The following is a 21,577-nucleotide window of genomic DNA, read 5'->3' on the forward strand; positions in this document are numbered from 1 at the left end:
TACGATATGTTATTAAAATTCTATAACTTACGGCATTTCCAATCTATCGGGCAACACTTGCTGGTCCCATCGAAGTAAATTGGAGAGCACTTGTCAAACACTTTTGCTGCACTTCCCAGAGTGAGTCCACACTCGATTTGCTGGCACCAAGGGGATCTGATGGTTCCATCGAATCCCTTCATGCAAAGACATCTCTGGCATTTTCCTTCAGGGAAGAACACCTGGCCTTCTTTGTATACTTTGGAATCCCAGGTGCATGTCGCCAATGCATTTATCTCATTTTGATCTAGAGATTTTGCACAAAATATGGATTAGAAAAAAAGCAAATTACTTCAAAATATTCATAGTGTTTTTTGACATCTCAACACAGATGAAGAAGAATATGGAATCTTTAATTAATGTATTACTTAGTAAATACAAATTTTTCTTAAAATCTACTGTGACACGTGTTTCGATGCATTCCGCATCATTTTCAAACGATGCGGAATGCATCGAAACACGTGTCACAGTAGATTTTAAGAAAAAGTGGTATTTACTAAGTAATTTAAAAATTGGATAGATTTTACCACAAAGTGACTGCCGAATCAATTAATGAAAAGAATATGGAAGTCTGATCATTTACGGGGCTTACGACCGTCATAGGCTGGTTGGTGTGATCACTTTACACACTGTAACATTCACCAATTCTACCCATGATTGACAACCACACTTCTCAAATTCTTGGAAGTTCTATATATATATATATATATATATATATATATATATATATATATATATATATATATATATATATATATATATATATATATATATATATATATATATATATATATATATATATATATATATATATATATATATATATATATATATATATATATATATATATATGATCCAATTTCGAAGCATTGTACCTACTTGAATCACTAGAATTTCAATAGAAATATCTATTGGTGAGATGAATTTTTTATATTGATGTTGAGATGTCAAAAAATAATATGATAAATAATCCCTGTAATTGGAGATAATCTAGATTTGTGAACAAGTATTTGGACGCACTCAAAATGTTGTTAATAGTGTTAGTATATAACCGCTCACCGAGATTTCAGTCTACCGGTTTTGATACGTATCCGTCTCTTCGTCAGGACAATCACTTCACCAGCATGCAAACAATACTACACGTCATAATTCACACACAACCTGAGGTATAAAATACACTTTATGTTAGAACTCGGCCTTTAGTGCGTGTAGTTCTCCGATCCTTAGTGCATGTTGGTCCTCGGGCCGACTAAAAACGCATGTGATTAATATTTTGTGTAGTTGTAAATGTGTAAATAATGCTATGGTTATTGCTAATGGCTATAACACATCACGTACGTCTCAACGTCTCGAAACCGGTAGGCTTAAATCTCTGTGATTGGTTATATAGAATGATAGTATGTATGTATATTATGATGTATGGATGTGAAGGAGGCGAGGAGTGTATGCCAGGACAGAAGAGTGTGGTGTTCCATCCTTTCTGCCTACCCCTGCGGGGAAACAACGTAATGGTAGTAGTAGTAGTAGTAGTATGTATGTATATACATAATAAATAATAATAAATCCCTTACCGCACCCCAATGGTGCATAGGGCACTGCTTCATATAAACGCAGTGTTATCTCAATCGATTACACATGAAGGAAAGGTGATCAGCCCTCCACTTCAGGTACCAGTCCAGTGTAATATTGAATAAATATTACAGTGAAAAAATCACTTATATTTATTAAACCCCCCTGGGAATCGAACCCGGGACCTCCAGAACGGTAGGCGAGCATGCTGACCATTACATATAATGTTATATAATGTTAGTATGTATATACATACTAACATTATATATTTGAATCGTCAAAATCTTGCAAAAGACCCAAAAATTATTGACCATTCTATTGTTTATTTTAAATACGTGATACTCTGATAAAAATATGTTAAAATTTTATGTAAGATCTTACCACAAACTTCTTTGATGGGGCAACAACTGTCTAAAGTAAATTGTGGTATGCAGTTTACTGTAGATTCAGCGCAATCCACAGCTCCGCATTCAAAATCGGCCCTGAAACGAAAAAAGATTAGATTATCTATTTTGACATACAGTATGATCTTATTAAAACAATTACTGTTTTCTGATGCAGTTTGAAGTTTTGTTTTTGAGTAGACTTCAGTTATTTTTAAATGTTTTATATTTTGAACGTTTAAAATTGACTACTACTCTTATATACTAGCTATACCAAGCAATGTCTGTTTAGTCTGGTGCAATAGAAAAGAAATAAAATAGAATGGAAATAAAATAGAAAACACGCATTTCTAATATGTTTGATTCACGTGCAATTCATGATTTATGACAATCCGTTAGCAAAGTCATGTGTATTGTTGTTAAATTTAAAAGATGTCTGTTCCACTGAGGTGAAAAAGGCGTTTAATAATTAAAGTTTTTTTTATTAATTAAACGCCTTTTATTAAACACATTAAAAAAGGGCCTGTTAAAAAGGGATGATTTAAACCAGCCTATGTCAAGTCCTGTAAATACCCATACTTCCATTTTTTTTTATCTATGTTGAGATTGCAATATAAATAACTCCTAAGTTGATACAAACTCAGAATTTATGAACAAATATTTGGACACACTCAAAATATTGTGAGTATTCAAAATGTTACGAATAAGTAAAAAATATCGTTGCTAGATTTATGAGTATTAAAAATATTTAGATATATATCGTCTCCCATTTTATATTATGTACCTGGAATTTTCGTCCCTTTTACTACATTGGCATCCGATGCTGCAAGGAGGTACTTTCACATCACTTGGGATGGATTCACCGATGTTAAACAACTGGTTTCTGAAAAAAAAACAATGCATATTAAAATTACATGTAAGTTGTAAATTTGTCATTTTCCATTGGAAAAAGTACTTGATTATTATTTATGAATAATATTTTATTTTATACTAGCAACATATAGCCTATCCTGGCAACACACGATTTTTCCATCAACGTTTTTGATTGGCGTATTTTGATTTTCGAATACGTGAGTCCGATATAAAAACTAAGTACCAAGCACATGATTGTGTTTTTTCTGTGTAAAAAATATATCGAACCGGAATATTTGTACGATTCTCAAGTATTCGGAAATCACACATAGCTCATTTATTTGTCTTATTCGTCATGTCAAATTTTCTAAATAAGACACCACTAAATCCGATAGATCTTTATGTCCTATTTATTGCTCCATTAATTTTTGTCAACTGAATATCCTCTTTTGCATATTCTGTTTCCAATATAAATCTTAATCCAATCGTTAAGGTTAATTGATGAGTTAGTACAAATAAAAACTACGTACCAAGCACACGTTCATTTTTTTAGAATGGAAAATAATCCGAGTTCGGAATTTTCGTATGGGAATTAGGCGGAAAGCGCTAGGGAAAATGGCACGTTTGCGGACAGGCTTTCGTCACAATTTTAATAAAAAAATCAATTCTTACTTGTAAAAACATTTATCGGTGCATACGGGGGATTTAAAAATCGGGCAGTCAAATCGCTCAATACAACGCCTATTGAAAATAGGTTTGCACCCGAGCTCCGTGTAGTGCGTATAAGGAGAACCCACTTTGCGGATGCAGTTAGAAGAAGAACAAGAAGAAGAAGAAGAAGAAGAAGTTCCTGAAAATTATGTAAATTATTTCATCAATGTATCCATTTTAATTTTAATTTTATTTGGTAAATATCAGTATTTTTTTTTAAATCGGACACGTGTCACGATTTTAAGAAAAAGTGGTATTTACTTTCATTGCATTTATATTTTCACCAGTTATATTTTTTTACAATATTTTGAGTAAAAAATATTTTTTCACAAAATATGGGTTCGCCTTCACTTAGAAATTATTTATAATGGTATCAATATAAATAATTCCTTAATGGAGATAAACTAGGAATTTGTGAATAAAAAATTGGTCACTTAAAATATTCACTACAAAAAACGTTATTTTTTTCACATCTCATCAAAGATGAAGAAGAATATGAAAGTCTGGGCATTTACGGGGCTGACGACCGTCAAAGGCTGGTTTAAGTGATCACTTTATACACTTGTAACATTCACCAATTCTACCCATTATTGACATTTACACTACTCAAATATGTCAAAAAAGAATATGAAAAATAACTCCTATAATTGGAGATAATCCAGATTTGTGAACAAGTATTTTGACACACTCAAAATGTCGAAAATAAACGTTGGCACTTAACTCAACTGAACTGATATATTACTACTTCTATTTTTACATACTCTTTTAATACTATTTTTACAGTGAGCATATTAAAATAAATATGATGAGGATTTCAAAAAAATAATACGAAAACTGGTACAAAGATTTGCTAACTATATTAACACGTTGAACGCCACGTGAGTTATATTTAACTGACGCTGTTTTTGGTCGAGAGGTAGCATGAGTTAAATATAATTCCAATCATGGATTGGATTTTACGTTCTGTGAAGTTGATGCGCTTCACGTTTGCCATGTAAAGTCATTTACATGCATTACATGCATATGCTCTTTCTATGTGGCGCCCTGGACAAATTACCGAAGTTGGCCTAGATTTTTCTCTGAAAACAAATACTTGGCATTGCATTGACTGTAAGCAGTCTGTTTACGGTTGAACCCCCAAGGAACGTTTTCTTCTAATTTGGCAGTCAATGTCTTAAATAAAATAATTAATCTGATTTAATAAATTGTTACTTACCAAATACGATATTAATGAACAGTGCTAACAACAAAAATACAAGATGAGTCTTCATTTTAACGTTTTGAAAGCTTGTTTTATCAATTTTCGCTGTTATTAACACGACTGAAACAAAGACAATGAATAGAATCGTGAGATTTTTTAATATAAAACACTTGTGTTTTTTATAAATAAGTATGTGCGTAATTTATTAGCAATATGTAAACATTTTTATTATTTGATCAAATGGATTGCTGAGTATTGAACCTATAAAAGCGGTTGAAGTTTATTTTAAACATTATTTTTTTTGACATCTCAACAAAGATAAAGAAGAATATGGAAGTCTGGGCATTGTGACCGTCATAGGCTTGGTTGAGTGATCACTTAACACACATGTAAGATTCACCAATTCTACCCAATGCTTGACAACCACACAACTTAAGTTCTTGAAACTTATTCACTTACTTAACTCAGATAATATAAGAGTTTCTGCTTAGTAAAAAGCTTCTTTACATCTCACCAATAGATGTTTCTAGTGATGTTCTAGTGATTCAAGAACAATGTTTCAAAATTGGTTCATACATATATAGATCTTCCAAGAATTCGAGTAGTGTGGTTGTCAATAATGGGTAGAATTGGTGAATGTTACACGTGTGTAAAGTGATCACTTAAACCAGCCTATGACGGTCGTCAGCCCCGTAAATGCCCAGACTTCCATATTCTTCTTCATCTTTGATGATATGTTAAAAAATGATACTTAACTCAGTATGCGCGAGTTCACAATACCCATCTATGGTGGGATGAGGAAAGCTTTTATTAAGCAGAGACTCATTCCTTTTGTATATGAGGTCCAAATCCTGGATTTTATTCACATACTTTAGAAACGTTTGATAACATGATTTTCAATTAATTTCAGCCTATAATTTAAGCAGTTAATTTATTTAGAGTATTTCAGGTGTGTCCGAATACTTGATCACAAATCTAGATTATCTCCAATTAAGAGTTTTTATTTTCATTATTTTTTTGACATCTCGACAAAGATGAAGAAGAATATGGAAGCCTGGGAATTTACAGCCCTGTAAGATTCCTAATTGGAGATAATCCAGATTTATGAACCAGTATTTGGACACACTCAAAACGTTTATTTTTGACATTACTAAAAGTTGCGACACGCAACCCTATTCTGTCACTCGTCTTAGAACTGGAATTATGACGTACGTTTGGTCAATTTTAGTAAACGTGGATTTAAAATATTTTTTTTTTACCACTTGAGTATTATATTGTTACTAGTTTCCGAAGCTTCAGATGCTTCCATCTACGGTTTTGGGTATAAATTGAAGCATTGATTAGGATAAATTTTTATCTGTTTTGATCGGTAGCTTCCAAAACTAGTCGTCAAAATATATTTAGTTATTTATTTATTTTTCAAAACATATAACAAACATTATTCATATATATGTATAATATTCCCAAAGAGTGATTTCTTTATCTCATTTTGGGACATGAGGAGATTAAGGTAAACAAGACTGGAACACAAATGATGAAGTTACTTAAAAGTTTTTTTTTAAATAACCAAAACTAATAAAAAGCAAAATATAAAAACAATAAACAGGTAAAAGAAGCATATTTAAAAGAAAATATAAAAATGAGAAAATATAAAAATATAAAAAAACATAATGTAAAAACAATATAAGTAAATATGATTAAACATATATCTTTATATATCTTTCCATAAAGGATTCTTTCAGATCATTTATTTTATAATACTCAAGTTGTAAAAATCTAGTGTATTTTTATTTTTATATTATAATTTTTTATTATTTAATATATTTACATTTTTATTTTAAACATAAAACATTTATACATATGTAAAACTTTTATATTTCGATTCGCTGTGCCTCTCCAAAAAAGAGACTAAGCTCTTGTGCTTGGAGAGGGACTTACACTCGTGGTTTAATGTTATATAATAAATGGTATAATAGTCTTTTTTGTATATTTTTTCAAGATTTATATGTAATGAGCTTTAATTTTTTTCTGAAGTATTTTAATATCTTCTATTTAAAAAAAATTCTTTAGGGAGTTTATTGAAATTTTTAATTGCCTAATATTTGAAGTTTTGCTGAAATTGCTTAGTGTTGTATTTTGAAGTAGAAAAATCGTTTGAGAATCTCGAAGATAAACTTTTTTTTTAAGTTCAACTAATTGTTACCCTTTAGTATTTGAAAAATTGTGTTTTTTTTATAATCTAGTAATACTTATTTATCCCAAACCAAATTCAACGTACTAGCGAGTTATTTCTGATAATCTTTTACCACCTTAGTACATAACATATAAGAACAAAGGTGAAATAAAAAAGAATGATGGAGATTGATGTTTTTATTTCTAGCAAGATTGTTTCTTCGTGCATGTGAGCAATGGAGGTATGTCACATGAGCAAGTGACGCAGTCGTCACCAGTGAGCGTGTCTCCAATATTCAGAAGCTGGTTTCCATAGTGACACTTCATATGTGTAAAAGTCAGTTTGGCTCCTGGCTTCTTGACGATCTTGTCAGTTGGGGATGCTGAAAATATGAAGAAAATATATGATTTTTTATAATATTTTTTTCATTTTAATAACAAGAGAAATTTGTGTTTTTATTATTGACACAAATATTTCAATTTCATACCATTTCTGTGAGCCTAAGCGGCTGATTATTAGAAATAGGTATCAAATTGTGGTAGAGTGGATTCGAACCGAGAAACTCTGACTTAAGACTTATTCCTGTCCTTTCCTTCTCCTTCCTGCAAAATCATACCATACCCTTACCCTTTTACTCCCTTCCTCTCTCACACACACACTCCCCCTCTTTATTATTTTATTTTTTATCTAGTGATGTTTTTGATCGTTATTATTATAACATAAATGAGGAATTGTGTAATTGGCTTTTTTTATGAATGTAACTATTTATTTATTATATACTTTTACTAAATGTAAAGCTGTTCAATTCCCGGATAAATAAAATTAAAAAATTAAAAAAAAAAGACCGCGACATTAACCACGGGACCACAACCCGAATAATAGTCCATGGTTGTATAATGTGTGTATAAATATTTAAATAGGTGTGTTTAAATTGTTGGGTATGTGAATCGAAGTGAAAATAAAAAGAATTGAGGAAGATTTATAAGGAGAATGTGTTAAGTAATAGAAGCAGAAGAAGAGAGAGGAAAACTTAGGATGGTCATATATTTCAAATACTTGAAAATTGCAGGTCAGGAGTCAGGAAAATAATCGGCTGGTATGTATGAGACGATGAATGAATGTGGAAGAAGCGAATATTGTTAGCAAAGACAGAAAGACAATAAAATAAGGTATGTAGTATATTTGTACATTAAAATCATTGTTAACTTTGTGGTACAGTAATAAAACACTCTCCTTATCATTCATTGTTCACTTTATGTAGATAATCTAGAAAAATTATAAATAAGTAAGGCAATTAATAAAGTCTTACCCATAATAAATTACCAACTAAATTTAACTTCGAGCCCACTTTTAAAAATATTCATTTGTCTTTTGTGATTCATTTGTCTTCTTTCTCTCTTTGAACATTTTATTTTTGTATAAATATCAGACCATAATAATATCATTTTAATGACCTGATGATGGAATGCGTGTTTATTATATGATGATGGAATGCGTGTTTATTATAAAGTGGTATTACACAAAGTAAACGATGAATAATAAGGAGATTGTTAAAATATTTACTATTTAATATGACAGCAACATCAGATAAACCTTTTTTAGCATATTATTTTTTGACATCTCATCAAAGATGAAGAAGAATATGGAAGTCTGGGCATTTACGGGGCTGACGACCGTCATAGGCTGGTTTAAGTGATCAATTTACACACGTGTAACATTCACCAATTCTACCCATTGTTGACAACCACACTATTCAAATTCTTGGAAGTTTCATATATATGAACCAATTTAGAAACCTTGTTCTTGAATCACTAGAACTTTACTAGAGACATCTATTGGTGAGATGTAAAGAAGCTTTTTACTAAGCAGAAACTCTTATATTAGTATGTGAGGTCCGAATCCTGGATTATAATCACACACATGAGAAACGCCAGAAATTACCATTTTCATTTTTATAATTTAAGCTTATAATTTGACCAGATAATTCATTTACAACATTTTGAGTGGGTCCAAATACTTGTTCACAAGTATTGTGAGTTATAGTTGACTTGATGAGGTTTTGATTATTCCAAAATCTGTAGTCGTGAAGTAGAGTTTTTACGTGGTACTACACAAACTGAACGATAAATAAAGGAGAGTTAAATATAAAATGACTGAATTTCCTAGTAAACTTAAAATATTACATTAAACTTCCTACAAGTCAAAAACTTGTCTCAAAATAATCACAAAGACGAAATTCATAGAATTCATCCAATATTAAATAAATAATAAAAAGGTGACATGTTTATGAAAATCCTATTACTTACGGCACTTCCAATCTATCGGGCAACATTTGCTGGTCTCATCGAAGTAAATTGGGGAGCATTTGACAAACACTTTTTCTGCATTTCTCAGAGTAATTCCACACTCGATTTGCTGGCACCATGGGGATCTGATGGTTCCATCGTATCCCTTCATGCAAACACATCTCTGGCATTGTCCCTCAGGGTAGAACATCTGGCCTTCTTTATACACTTTGGAATCCCAGGTGCATGTTGCCAATGCATTTATCTCGTTTTGATCTGGAGGTTTTGAGCATAATAGGAATAAGAAAGATAACTCAATCTCCTTTTTTCAATTAACAAATTGGTTACTTGGTAGAACGAATGTCAAAAATATTCCTCACAGAGAAAAAAATACAGAAATATATCGTCTTTTGATTTATTTGTCCGATTAGACTATTATTTGTTTGGGTACCTGCATTATACGGTAGTCGAGACAATCTTGATTTCAGTGTTTGGGAAACAAACCATAATTTCATAAAGCTTTTTCAACAATGAGAATATCGTCTGTGGATAAATATCGCTTGATATTTTTGAGAATATGAGTAACATTTCAACTAGTTCTAATGTCCTCGTCAAATTTTTGATTCATGCATGGATGGTTACATGTTCAGTTTAATTGAAGTATTACTTGGTAAATACCACCATTTTTCAAAATCAATTGTGACACGTACTTCGATGCATTCCGCATCATTTTCAAACACCGTATAAAATGAGATGAGTGATGCGGAATACATTAAAACACGTTTTTAAACAGACTTGAAGAAATATTGGTATTTATCAAGTAAAACTCACATTCAAAATGGAAAGATGTTACCGCAAAGTGACTCCCAAATCAATGAATATAACATTTTCAATAGAATCACCCAATTATTATTTTTTTCTTTCTGGAAATTCTACTAGTATTTCCTTGTTAACACTTTCATTTTAGACATCTTCATATTCTTTGAAAAGACCCAAAAGTATTTGAACATTCAATATTTAAAATACATGATAGTTTTATGCTCTGATATAAAAAAAACGTTAATTTAAAGTAGGATCTTACCGCAAATTTCTTTGTTGGAGCAACATCCGTCTAAGGTATATTGTTTCAAACAGTTATTTGGGGGTCCAGAAAAGAATTCAGGGCAGTCGACCTCAGCACATACGAAATTTGGCCTAAAAAGGAAATTTAAACAACCGTTTAATTTGTTGGACTTAACTTCATGATTTACTGATTACTTTATTTTTTAGACACTTAAAATTAGTTGTTTTAGGGTAATTCAGTTATTCTTCCCCCCCCCTTCTATTGTATAGAGTACCTTTCCTTTTGATCTCCTTTGCTGCAAAAGCATCCAACGCTACAAGGAGGTTTCTTTACATTATTTGGAATAGATTGACCGATGTCATAGTACTTGTTTCTGTAAAAATACAATACATAATTAAAGTTATTATTTTGTTTCAACAAGTACATCATTATTATATGAATATATATATATATATATGTTTAATGGACTGGCAACATTCTTGTATCGCGTAAAAAAGCCCGCGAACGCAAGCTTTTTTTCAATATAATCTTTTTATAAGCTTCCACTCGATCGCTAGTGATTTTGACTATTACAAAGAAATTACCCCTACAAAAAGGGTATAAAAGGAAACAGAGAAAAGAAAAAACAATAGACTGATTTTAAAGAAAATATACAATTAATTATTTGATCTACATTTATTAAATCATATTAAAACGTGTTCAAATAAAATAATTCTTATCTTAGTTTTAACTGCGAATTTTAGATTTTATGCATATATATATATTATAATTATATATATATATATATATATATATATATATATATATATATATATATATATATATATATATATATATATATATATATATATATATATATATATATATATATATATATATATATATATATATATATATATATATATATATATATAAATATATATATATATAAATATATATATATATATATGTATATATATATATATATATATATATATATATATATATATATATATATATATATATATATATATATATATATATATATATATATATATATATATATATATATATATATATATATATATATATATATATATATATATATATATATATATATATATATATATATATATATATATATATATATATATATATATATATATATATATATATATATATATATGCACATACAATATATGGAGGCGTTTGGCAGGCATTTTCCTCTTTCAAGATTCTGATCGCACGAATCTCATACAAAAACTGTGTTCTCGTAACAGGCATTTTTTCAGAATGGAGTGTATACCGAGTTCGGAATTTTCGTATTGGAATTTCACCGAAAAACGCCAGGAAAAATCACACGTTTGCGGACAGGCTAACGTCACAATTTGAAGGAAAAAAAATGCATTCTCACTTATAAAAACACTTTTTGGTGCTAACGGGATATTTCAAAACGGGGCAGTCAAATCGCACGATACAACCCTTGTTGAAAATGGGTTTGCATCCCAGTTCTGTATAGTGTGTGTAAGGCGATCCCACTTTTCGGATACAGTCAGAATAACTTGAAGTCAGAAGTCCTGAAAGATAGATAACAAATTCAAATAATTTTATAATTAACCTCACGGCACTGTACGCAGAGACATCTATGGTTGGATTAAAAAAGCTTTCATTTAGCAGAGACTCTTTTAGTTAAATGTAAACAATATCATAATAAATTATTTTATACACTGGAAAACGCCTGAAAAGATGATTTTCAATTTTATACAGCTTATTTTTTGACCTGTTGTTTTAATCACAAGATTTCAGTGTGTCCAAATCCTTGTTCACAAATCTTTTTCTTTTCCACTTAGGAGTTATTTTTACAATTTTACATCTCAAATTGATTTGATTTAAACAACGTTTAATTTTTGTTTTAATGCTTTACTCAATTTTTTAAAACCTCTAAATAAGGCAATAAGTTTACTTTCAGAAAGTAATATTTTTATCAAATATAACTATTTTATTTTTTATTTAAATACTGACTAAAATATTATCGTTAGACATCGATGAAATAATTTACCAAAAGACATTTTTACATCTCAATATAGATGAAGAAGGATATGGAAGTCTGGTTATTTATACAGAGCTCACGACCTGTCATAGGCTGGTTTAAGTGACTACTTTACACATGTGTAACATTCTCCATTCTTCCCGTGAATGACAACCACTTTTCCTAAATTTTGGAACTTGTTTATATTTAATCGACACCTCTCACGTGTGAGTTCTCGACACCATCTATTGTTGAGCAGGGTAAGCTTTTCATTCAGCAGAGACCCTTAGGGCGTTTGTGCACTACAAGGAATTTTACCGTCCGGCACTTCTGTTAGCATGATAAAACGGATGATTGGCTTGTGCTGTTGTCTTTCTTTCTTCAGATCGGTGTGCTCGATCGGTGTGCGATCACGGTGCGCGTAAAATCGATCACGCTCAACTGTCGTACTCGCTTTTATTATTCGAAATCGGACTGCCGGGCGGTAAAATTCCGTATAGTGCACAAGCGCTATTATGATATAATGTAAGCAAATATTTACCTACCTGAACCTATATTAACAAACACAGCTAATATTAGAAATATAAAATGAGTCTCCATTTCTGCTTTTAAGTGCCAATGATACAATTTCAGCTGTTATCAACGCAAGTAAAACCATGGAACTAAACAGAATCGAATCACATGTCCATAAAAAATATGTTCGTCGTGCTAAATTATATATCGCTCACTCCTTTCAAGAACGTCATAAATCAAAAGTAAATTTTCAGTTGTGCATGTTTTCGGAATGCCCATAAAATGTACTATATCCCAGCAAAAGAGGCATATTTTTCACTTAATATTTACCCGCTACAGGGCAAAAATTGTTGTTTTTGCATTTTAAAGAAAAGGTATTGTTTAATTATTTTTTTAAATATATTAAATATTTTTCACATGAAGAAAAAACCTTCAGGTTCTACCTAAAAATATGTGTCGCACAGTAAAACGTGCAATAAGTGGCTTGACATTTATTTTTAATAGATTGTGTTATATTTTTAAACTTTAAAAACGTTCTCCTGAAAAATCAAGTTTTTTGATTTATGACATTCTTGAAAGGAGTGAGCGATATGTTTTTACAATATAACTTTCTTTATTTGCTCAAATGGTTCACTGAAAGATAATACAGGATGTTCTTTATTCAATTATCTGTTTTTTTAGTGATCAGATATTTAAAACATAGGATTTAATACTAGGAAAATGTATGTGGTGAATGTGAGCGGAAACAGAACGAAAACGGCCAAAAAAGCTTGGCACGATCTGATTTTCGTTTCTTTAAACATGCATCTTGCCTTATGTGTTTCATATTTTCTCGTTTGTTATATTTTCTCATTTGTATTTCATTTGTATTATCCGCTCCCTAGGTGGAGCATATGGAGTCCACAAACTGTCTCCAGGCTTTTCTGTCGGCTGCCAGCTCCCTTGCATCCTCCCAAGTCAGATCCGCGTCCCGAAGTTCAAACGAGAACTGCCGACGAATTGTCAGCAGTGGTCGTCCTGGGCAGCGCAAACCTTATGCCTTGTAAAAGAGGCAAGCTGATTAAGGCTCTAACTAGGCATGCGGAGTACATGGCCAATCCAACTGAATTGCCTTTTCTTGACGACAGTAAATGTATTAGTTAATGTATTATTGCCATGTATATTTAATTAGCGAAATTAGTGGCGGCAATTAACGAAATAGTGGAACGATTCCCCTTTTCAGAATTTATCAGGCATTTGAAAGAAAAGAGCGGGAGAATCTTTTCTTCTTTCTTTGTCGCATATATCATTTCTTTAAAAGTATGAACTAATGGAAATTGATCAATAAAAGGAATTTTACATTTACCTCATGAATTTGTTTAACCGTTCTTTCCTCACTCATTCGTTCCGTATGTTCAAACCATCTCAACACACCTTTTTAAAATTTTATCGATAATGCTTATCTGAACATTGCATTATTTTCTTTTTTCATCTAAACTTAGTTTAAGTAAAATGTTCTCAGCATCATTTATACAAACCTAATTAAAATTATTGACGCTATAAAAAATGCATAATTTCGCTAAATTTATTCACTTCTTTTAAAAACAATCATCACCTATGTCAACATCAACGAACGATGCTTACACTAGTAATACAAAACAAATATACATATTGGCTTCAAAATGCTAATTATAATATTTTAAATTACGATTCAAGCAAACAGATTCGTTAATTTAATGCTCGTATTTTACGAAACGGTTCAAATAGGAAGGCTAGGTTAGGTTAGGTTAGGTAGGGAAGGTTAGGAAGATTTTCAGAAAAGAGTTTACGCCGCACTTGCACAGCACAGGTGTAATCTGTGCACATTGGACTAAGCTTATACAACGATTAAAAAAAAGTAATTAAAGGTACCACTCACTACACATACTTATATGTACCACATTGTTAAGGGTGAGATTTCAACCGTACAAATTCACTACGCGATCGGCTGCGTGAAAAGCCAGACGTGTTGTCAGAGAACATTTTCTTTGAATTCATTTTTTATATAATAATAAATAAGTAAGTACTTATATAGATTTTATTTTTCAGAATAAAAAAATATTCTGGATATAATTTTTTAAATTTCTTACTTATCATTTTCTCTTTTCTTTTCGAAACCATATATTTATTTCGAAGAAAAACTTTTATGTTTTGTACAATAGAAATATCCCGATATTTCTTTTGCACAAAACAATTATAATATGGTATACATATTTTGATAATCTTCTATACTTGAATCTTTTGCTAGGAGCAGCGTTTTTTATTCAACATTTAAAATAGAATAAATTGTAAAAAAAACATTTAAAAGTATTTTCATTATTTTTATTAACTCATTCAAATAAAAAAACAGAAACATTTATTATAAATATATATATATATATATATATATATATATATATATATATATATATATATATATATATATATATATATATATATATATATATATATATATATATATATATATATATATATATATATATATATATATATATATATATATATATATATATATATATATATATATATATATATATATATATATATATATATATATATATATATATATATATATATATATATATATATATATATATATATATATATATATATATATATATATATATATATATATATATATATATATATATATATATATATATACATATATATAAATATATGATTATATATATATATATATATATACATATATCGCTCACTCCTTTCAAGAACGTCATAAATCAAAAAACTTCATTTTTCAGGAGAACGTTTTTAATGTTTAAAAATATAATACAATGTATTAAAAATAAATATCAAGCCACTTATTGAACTTTTTTCTGTGAAACAGATCTTTTTAGGTAAAACCTGAAGGTTTTTTCTCCATTTGAAAAATATTTAATAAATTTAAAAAAATAATTAAACAATACCTTTTCTTCAAAATGCAAAAACAACACTTTCTGGCCTGTAGCGGGTAAATATTAAGTTAAAAATATGCCGCTTTTGCAGGGATATAGTACATTTTCTGAGCATTCTGAAAACATGCACAACTGAAAATTGACGATTTTTGATTTATGACGTTCTTGAAAGGAGTGAGCGATATATAAATATATGTACATTATCTAACAGGATTGTTTCTTCGTGCAAGTAAGTAGAGGTGGAATATCACAAGAGCATGAAACGCAACTGTCTCCAGTTAATCTATCACCGATGTTGAGAAGCTGATTTCCATAGTGGCATTTCATATTAGCAGGGGAAGTTTTAACGCCCGGTTTCTTTATAATCTTGTCAGTTGGGCTCGCTGAAAAAAAATATATATAATGACGGTTATGATACATTTTTGTGTAAATTGTATTCTTTATTAAAATCACTAGTAAAATATGTATGAGTAGTAAAGGTCTGTCCGAGGGCTGATCACCTTTCCTTCCAATGTTAACGACCAAGACAACACTGCGTTTATATGATGCAGTCCCCTATGCACCATCGGGTGCAGATAAGGATTTGAAGATGAAGAAGAATTTAAAAAAAAATTGGGTTAAAGTGTGTAGTTAATTCTTCACGTATTATATGCAAAGTAAAAGTGTTTAACCTAATATTACTCAATTTTTGAAACTCCTACATATATCTTAAATCTCATGACGCTTTACATATGACTACACAATAGCCATCTATGTTGAATTGAGAAAGCTTTTATTTAGTAGAGACAATCTTTGGATGCATGCATCAGACACTAGATTATTCAGATTTTTTTGACATATCAACATAGATGAAGAAGGATATTATACTATGAAGGTAGACGTACTGTAATGGTCAGCACATTTGTTGAATAGCAACCCCAAAAATCCTGGTAGCAAAGGTCTAGAACATCATTTATTTGTTTGAAATATGCTTCTTATGCCTATTTATTATACCTGTTTATTGTTTTTATATTTTGCCATGTTTTAGTTTTGGTTATTTAAAAAAATCTTTTTTAACTTTATTATTTGTGTTCCAGCCTTGTTAACCTCAATCCCATGTCCCAAAATGAGAAATAAAAATTAATCATCTGGAATATTATATATATGACTTATGTATGTAATATGTTTTGAAAAATAACTAAAAATTGGTAGATTTATACTTTAAAAAGTTTCCATTGCGAAGCCTAGTAAGCAAGATTCCCAATAAAAATTATCAACTTACGGCATTTCCATTCAATAGGACAACATTTGCTTGTTCCATCAAAGTAAACTGGAGAGCACTTGTCCAATGCCTTTCCTCCATCTTGTAGTCCCACTCCACAGTCGACGTCTCTACACCAGGGTGATCTGATGGTTCCATCGAACCCCTTCATGCAGATGCATTTCTTGCATTGGCCCTCAGGGAAGAATACCTGGCCTTCTTTATACACATTGGAATCCCAGGTACAAGTCGACAAAGCATTTATTTTAGCCTTATCTAAAAAATATTTTAAGGGCTTTAAGTTTCGTACTGACATTTCTTAGAAGAACTGCATTTTACATAATAAAATAACAACTCCATAGTTTTTCCATTTATATTTTATTTGACCAGTGACCGAATTTCATCATTACTGATATCATCAGACTGTTGGAAGGCTAGGCAAAACTGTTGTATACACAACAAGACAGGGTTAAGGTGGAAAACCATGATTTTATATTAATTTTCTGACAAAAAAAATATTTATTTAAGCAGCGTTTTTATAATTTTGTACGAAAAATTATTGAAAATTTCATGGTTGTGTACATGAGTGAATTTTATCTAGCCTTCTGCCAGTCTGAAGAAGCCGCTGGTCAAATAAAATAAAATTAAAAAAGATTAAAATAATATTGAAATATATTGTTATTATTTTAAAATTAAATGAAATATGTAATAACCCTAAGATTGTACATATAGTCGTATATCTATACGTATGTATATTTATTTATTGAAAAAGGTCTCTTACCGCAAATTTCGTTATTGTAGCAACAGTTATCAAAAACAAACTGCTTATGGCAATCCTTTGGGGCGTTCGGATCCGGGAAGAAGTCCGGACATTCTAAAGCTGCGCATATGAACCTAGCTCTAGAAATGAGATATATAAAAACAAACTATTTATAGGAAGCTAAACTGGCAGTGCACAACTGAGTCCTGGTTCCAACTCTAATGTATGGAAGTGAAACATGGAGTTGGCAAAAGAAGGATGAAAGTAGACTGAATGCAGTCGAAATGCGATCTCTCAGAAGAATGTGCGACAAAACGATGTATGATAGATGCGCGAATAGTGAAATAAGGAAGGAATGCAAAGCTGAGATAAGCATTATCGATAAAATTAAGAAAGGTGTGTTGAGATGGTTTGGACATGTGGAACAAATGAGTGACGAAAGAACGGTAAAACAAATTTATGAGGCGAATGTTAGTGGGAAAAGAAGCAGAGGAAGACCGAGAAAAACATGGCACGATCAGGTATGCCAAATACTTGAAAGTGGTCAGGTTAGGAGTCGTAACAATCGGCGGGTATGTATGAGGAGATGCATGAACGTGGAAGAGGCGAAGAATGTTTGCAAGGACAGAGTGGTGTGGCGCTCTATTCTCTCTGCCTACCCCTGCGGGAAAGCGGCGTGATGGTTAGTTAGTTAGTTTAACTATTTATAGTAATCCTTTAAGCCATCTGGATCAGGGAAGATGTGGGAGAAACCGAATTTTCTGTCATCTTGTTTTATCATCAGATGAATTTTTGAAAAGAATACAATTGTTACGGCTTTCTTTTGAAAACAGTAACTTAGTATAAAATTCAGTTTATGGTAAAATGAAGTTTTTCTCAGATTAAACTAAACTTTGTGACTTTAAGTAAGAATCAAGTTGCGTTAGAGTAGGAATTAACCTCAGTATATATAAAATATGTGGATAAAATCTATATATCCTATATTAATTTAATTATAATTACGACCGGTTTCGAAGCGAATAGCTGCTCAATAAAGACCAATTAATACTTTATTAGTGGTTTATCTGAGATGGCCGGTGACTGAAAATGCCAGCGGTGCATTTCATGCACAGATTAATATTTTACTTTAAATCTTTAAATAAATGTAATAAAAGATATACGGCAAACAATTTACGATAAATCGCTACTTTATTTTCTTTTAACCTAAGTAACATTTGACGTTATTGAAATTTTGGCTTACAGCACCGTTTTTGTATTGGAAAAATTAGTTTTTCTTCGAAATACATAAATGGTTTCGAAAAGAAAAGAGTGAAACAGAACGTTTAAATTTATCTTATTTATTGTTTCGGCATTAACTTTGCGGTAAGACATGTTACAATGATTAAAGAAAACACTTCGTTTTTTACCACTTCAGTTTTATTATAGACTACATGTTTCAGAAGTTAAACTTCCATCATTCAGGTCTGTATAATAACTGTATAATAACTGTCATTCTGAAACATGTAGTCTATAATAAAACTCAAGTGGTAAAAAACAAGTGTTTACTTTAATCATTTGAACTAGTTTCTATCAAGATTTTACACTAACAGATAAAAAGTTTATTTAGAAGGGAACATGGTTGTCTGAGTATTTACCGGGCGAACAAATTTTAAATGACGTCTAATTTCATTAGATTTTAAGATTCGATCATTTAAATATAATCGCGCCAACCAGTGCACAATTTTGGTTGAGTGTTTTGTATTTCTAGCTCTTTATATGTTTGACAATTTGACAAAAACAAAACATGAGCTGAATAAAATATAAACCGAGAAAAAGCAACGAATACCATCTTAATTGGGTAACCGAATAATAGAACCGAACAGTTATTATACAGTTATTATACAGACCTGAATGATGGAAGTTTAACTTCTGAAACATGTAGTCTATAATAAAACTCAAGTGGTAAAAAACGAAGTGTTTTCTTTAATCATTTAAAATTTATCCATTATAACATGGTGAAAAAATGTTTGAAAAGTACAGACTTCAAGGTGGATAATAATTTATTAAATAAATCTGTACTCTCTAACGTAATTTGCATTGTGTACGGGTAGAGCAAATGCGGATTTCAGCCTAGTACCTCTCCGACGCTCGCTAAGCTTTATTTGATTTAGGAAGTAGTATTTGAGAGTACACTCTTTATATTTTTAATGTTGGTTATACTAACTGAAATTACAAAACCATTTTTCCTTACCTTTCCTGTGTAAAACCTTCAGCACATGAGCATAGAGTGTAACAAAGGGGTATTGTAACGTTGTTAGGCACCGGATCGTTGATTTTGTAAATCTTGTTCCTGTAACATGTAAATATATCAAAACACTCTAATGGAAATAGGTATGTATAGAAGAAACAATTATTTTGTCGATGTCCTTACTTGTAAAAACACTGGTCGTTGCCTATAGGTTTTTTGATAAATGGACAGTCATACCGTATTATACAACAGTTATCAAAAACTGGTTTGCATCCAAGCTCTGTATAATGTTTGTAAGGAGTCCCCACTTTACGTACACACGCCTGGGAAATTCCTGCAAATACGTGAACCTTCGTGAGTCGTAGATCATTATTTTTATTTTTATTATTAATATTTATTTACTTATTTCACAAAGATGTTTTCAATTTAATTCCATTCAATTTAAATTTTTTATTTATTCAGTAAAAGTTTATAACTCAAATTTAAAGTGTATATATTAAAACAAAAATTATGAAGTCAACAATAATACTCTTGTTAAAGATGTAGAAAAATCCCGTTTCGGAATACCCCCTCAGATACCTAGTAGAGATGTATATATATGAAAAAAGCATTCATTAGCTAATTGATTTAAAACACAATTTAAAATATTCATATTAATATCTCCAGATATAAAAGAAAAATTTTTTTTTTCATTAACCTCCTCTAACATCAATTTCAGTTCAGAAATAAAAGATTTTATGTTTTGAATATTGCAAGCATTAACTTCGTGGATCATATTGATATACTCGTATTATTTTGAGAAATAAAAAGACTTTGTGCTTTGATCCACTCGCATTTTTATTAACCAACTAGTTTCGGCAACAACCTGTTGCCCTCTTCAGGTCAAATAAATTAAACCCTGAAGAGAGCAACAGGTTGTTGCCGAAACTAGTTTGTAAATAAAAATGTGAGTGGATCAAAACACAAAGTCTTTTTATTTCTCAAAAGAATATAAAAGATTTTATATCTAGTATATGGTAATTATTAAATATGTTTTTTCGTTCACAGTAAAACATATGTTGATAGTGTTTGAGTGGTTAGAATCGAAGGCAGTTATATTAATATTAGTTATTGAAGAGTATTTTAAAAAATGGAAGGAAATTCAATTCGTGTTTTAATTCGATGACGAAAAGTAGACATATACACCCCTATCTGAAAAAGTCAAATTGCATAACTAATATTTCGTTAAACAAATAATCGTCGTTTCAAAGCAATACTCACCTATGTCAATATTGACAAGCAGTGCTAACACTAAAAACACAAAGCGAATAAGCATTTTCACTTTTGAACGTCAATTTGCATAACTATTTTTATTGATGTGTTATCGGTTCGAGTAAAACTATAGTACTGAATAGATCAATAAATTTCGCACATGTGTTAAGAAAATCAAACAATATTATTTATAAAATCTATTTATTCAAATGGCTCATTTAAATATGTGTTAAGGCTTTATTATGAATTATTATTTATAATCAAGCGTAAATATATTTTAAATATTAAAATCAAATACCGATTTGTAGGGGGTACTTAGTTGAAAATTTTTATAGTTAAAAACAAATTTATAGTAAAATTCGTTACAAT

The 21,577-nt window shown here is 30.3% G+C and overlaps 3 protein-coding genes across 5 annotated transcripts in view; all 3 read right to left on the minus strand.

Annotated features, from left to right (window-relative positions):
* LOC148310426 (uncharacterized) overlaps positions 1-4,891 on the minus strand; it is a 6,411-nt gene extending 1,520 nt beyond the window's left edge. Inside the window, exons 1-5 of the mRNA XM_088258453.1 lie at positions 4,771-4,891; positions 3,516-3,693; positions 2,776-2,874; positions 1,990-2,090; positions 32-286 (exon numbers count right to left, since the gene is read on the minus strand). Coding sequence (XP_088114579.1) covers positions 32-286; positions 1,990-2,090; positions 2,776-2,874; positions 3,516-3,693; positions 4,771-4,825 — 688 coding nt within the window. The 5' untranslated portion in view covers positions 4,826-4,891. The remainder of the gene's footprint in view (positions 1-31; positions 287-1,989; positions 2,091-2,775; positions 2,875-3,515; positions 3,694-4,770) is intronic.
* Positions 4,892-7,110: 2,219 nt separating this feature from the next.
* On the minus strand, positions 7,111-12,948 carry LOC148310427 (uncharacterized). 3 transcript variants are annotated; one of them, XM_088258454.1, is made up of 6 exons: positions 12,830-12,948; positions 11,670-11,832; positions 10,551-10,649; positions 10,295-10,407; positions 9,235-9,489; positions 7,111-7,310 (listed from the first exon to the last, which is right to left on the minus strand). In XM_088258454.1, exons 1-6 carry the CDS (start codon positions 12,882-12,884, stop codon positions 7,132-7,134), a joined length of 864 nt encoding a protein of 287 aa, XP_088114580.1. In that variant the 5' UTR covers positions 12,885-12,948; the 3' UTR covers positions 7,111-7,131. The 3 variants fall into 3 exon arrangements, with proteins under 3 accessions (XP_088114580.1, XP_088114581.1, XP_088114582.1); XM_088258455.1 differs by having other exon boundaries at positions 11,670-11,816; positions 12,826-12,948; XM_088258456.1 differs by lacking the exon at positions 12,830-12,948 and adding an exon at positions 12,315-12,811.
* A 2,621-nt stretch (positions 12,949-15,569) lies between these two features.
* LOC148310428 (uncharacterized) lies at positions 15,570-21,347 on the minus strand. Its single transcript, XM_088258448.1, has 6 exons — positions 21,218-21,347; positions 20,141-20,291; positions 19,961-20,059; positions 17,752-17,870; positions 16,992-17,246; positions 15,570-16,113 (listed from the first exon to the last, which is right to left on the minus strand). The coding sequence occupies exons 1-6, from the start codon at positions 21,270-21,272 to the stop codon at positions 15,935-15,937; spliced, it is 858 nt and encodes a 285-aa protein (XP_088114574.1). The 5' UTR covers positions 21,273-21,347; the 3' UTR covers positions 15,570-15,934.
* Between the last annotated feature and the right edge of the window lie 230 nt (positions 21,348-21,577).

This window comes from Brachycentrus maculatus, unplaced genomic scaffold (genome assembly GCF_059751285.1).
Source record: "Brachycentrus maculatus isolate JH-2025_06_01 unplaced genomic scaffold, ASM5975128v1 h1tg000096l, whole genome shotgun sequence".
Classification (NCBI taxonomy): Eukaryota; Metazoa; Arthropoda; class Insecta; order Trichoptera; family Brachycentridae; genus Brachycentrus; species Brachycentrus maculatus.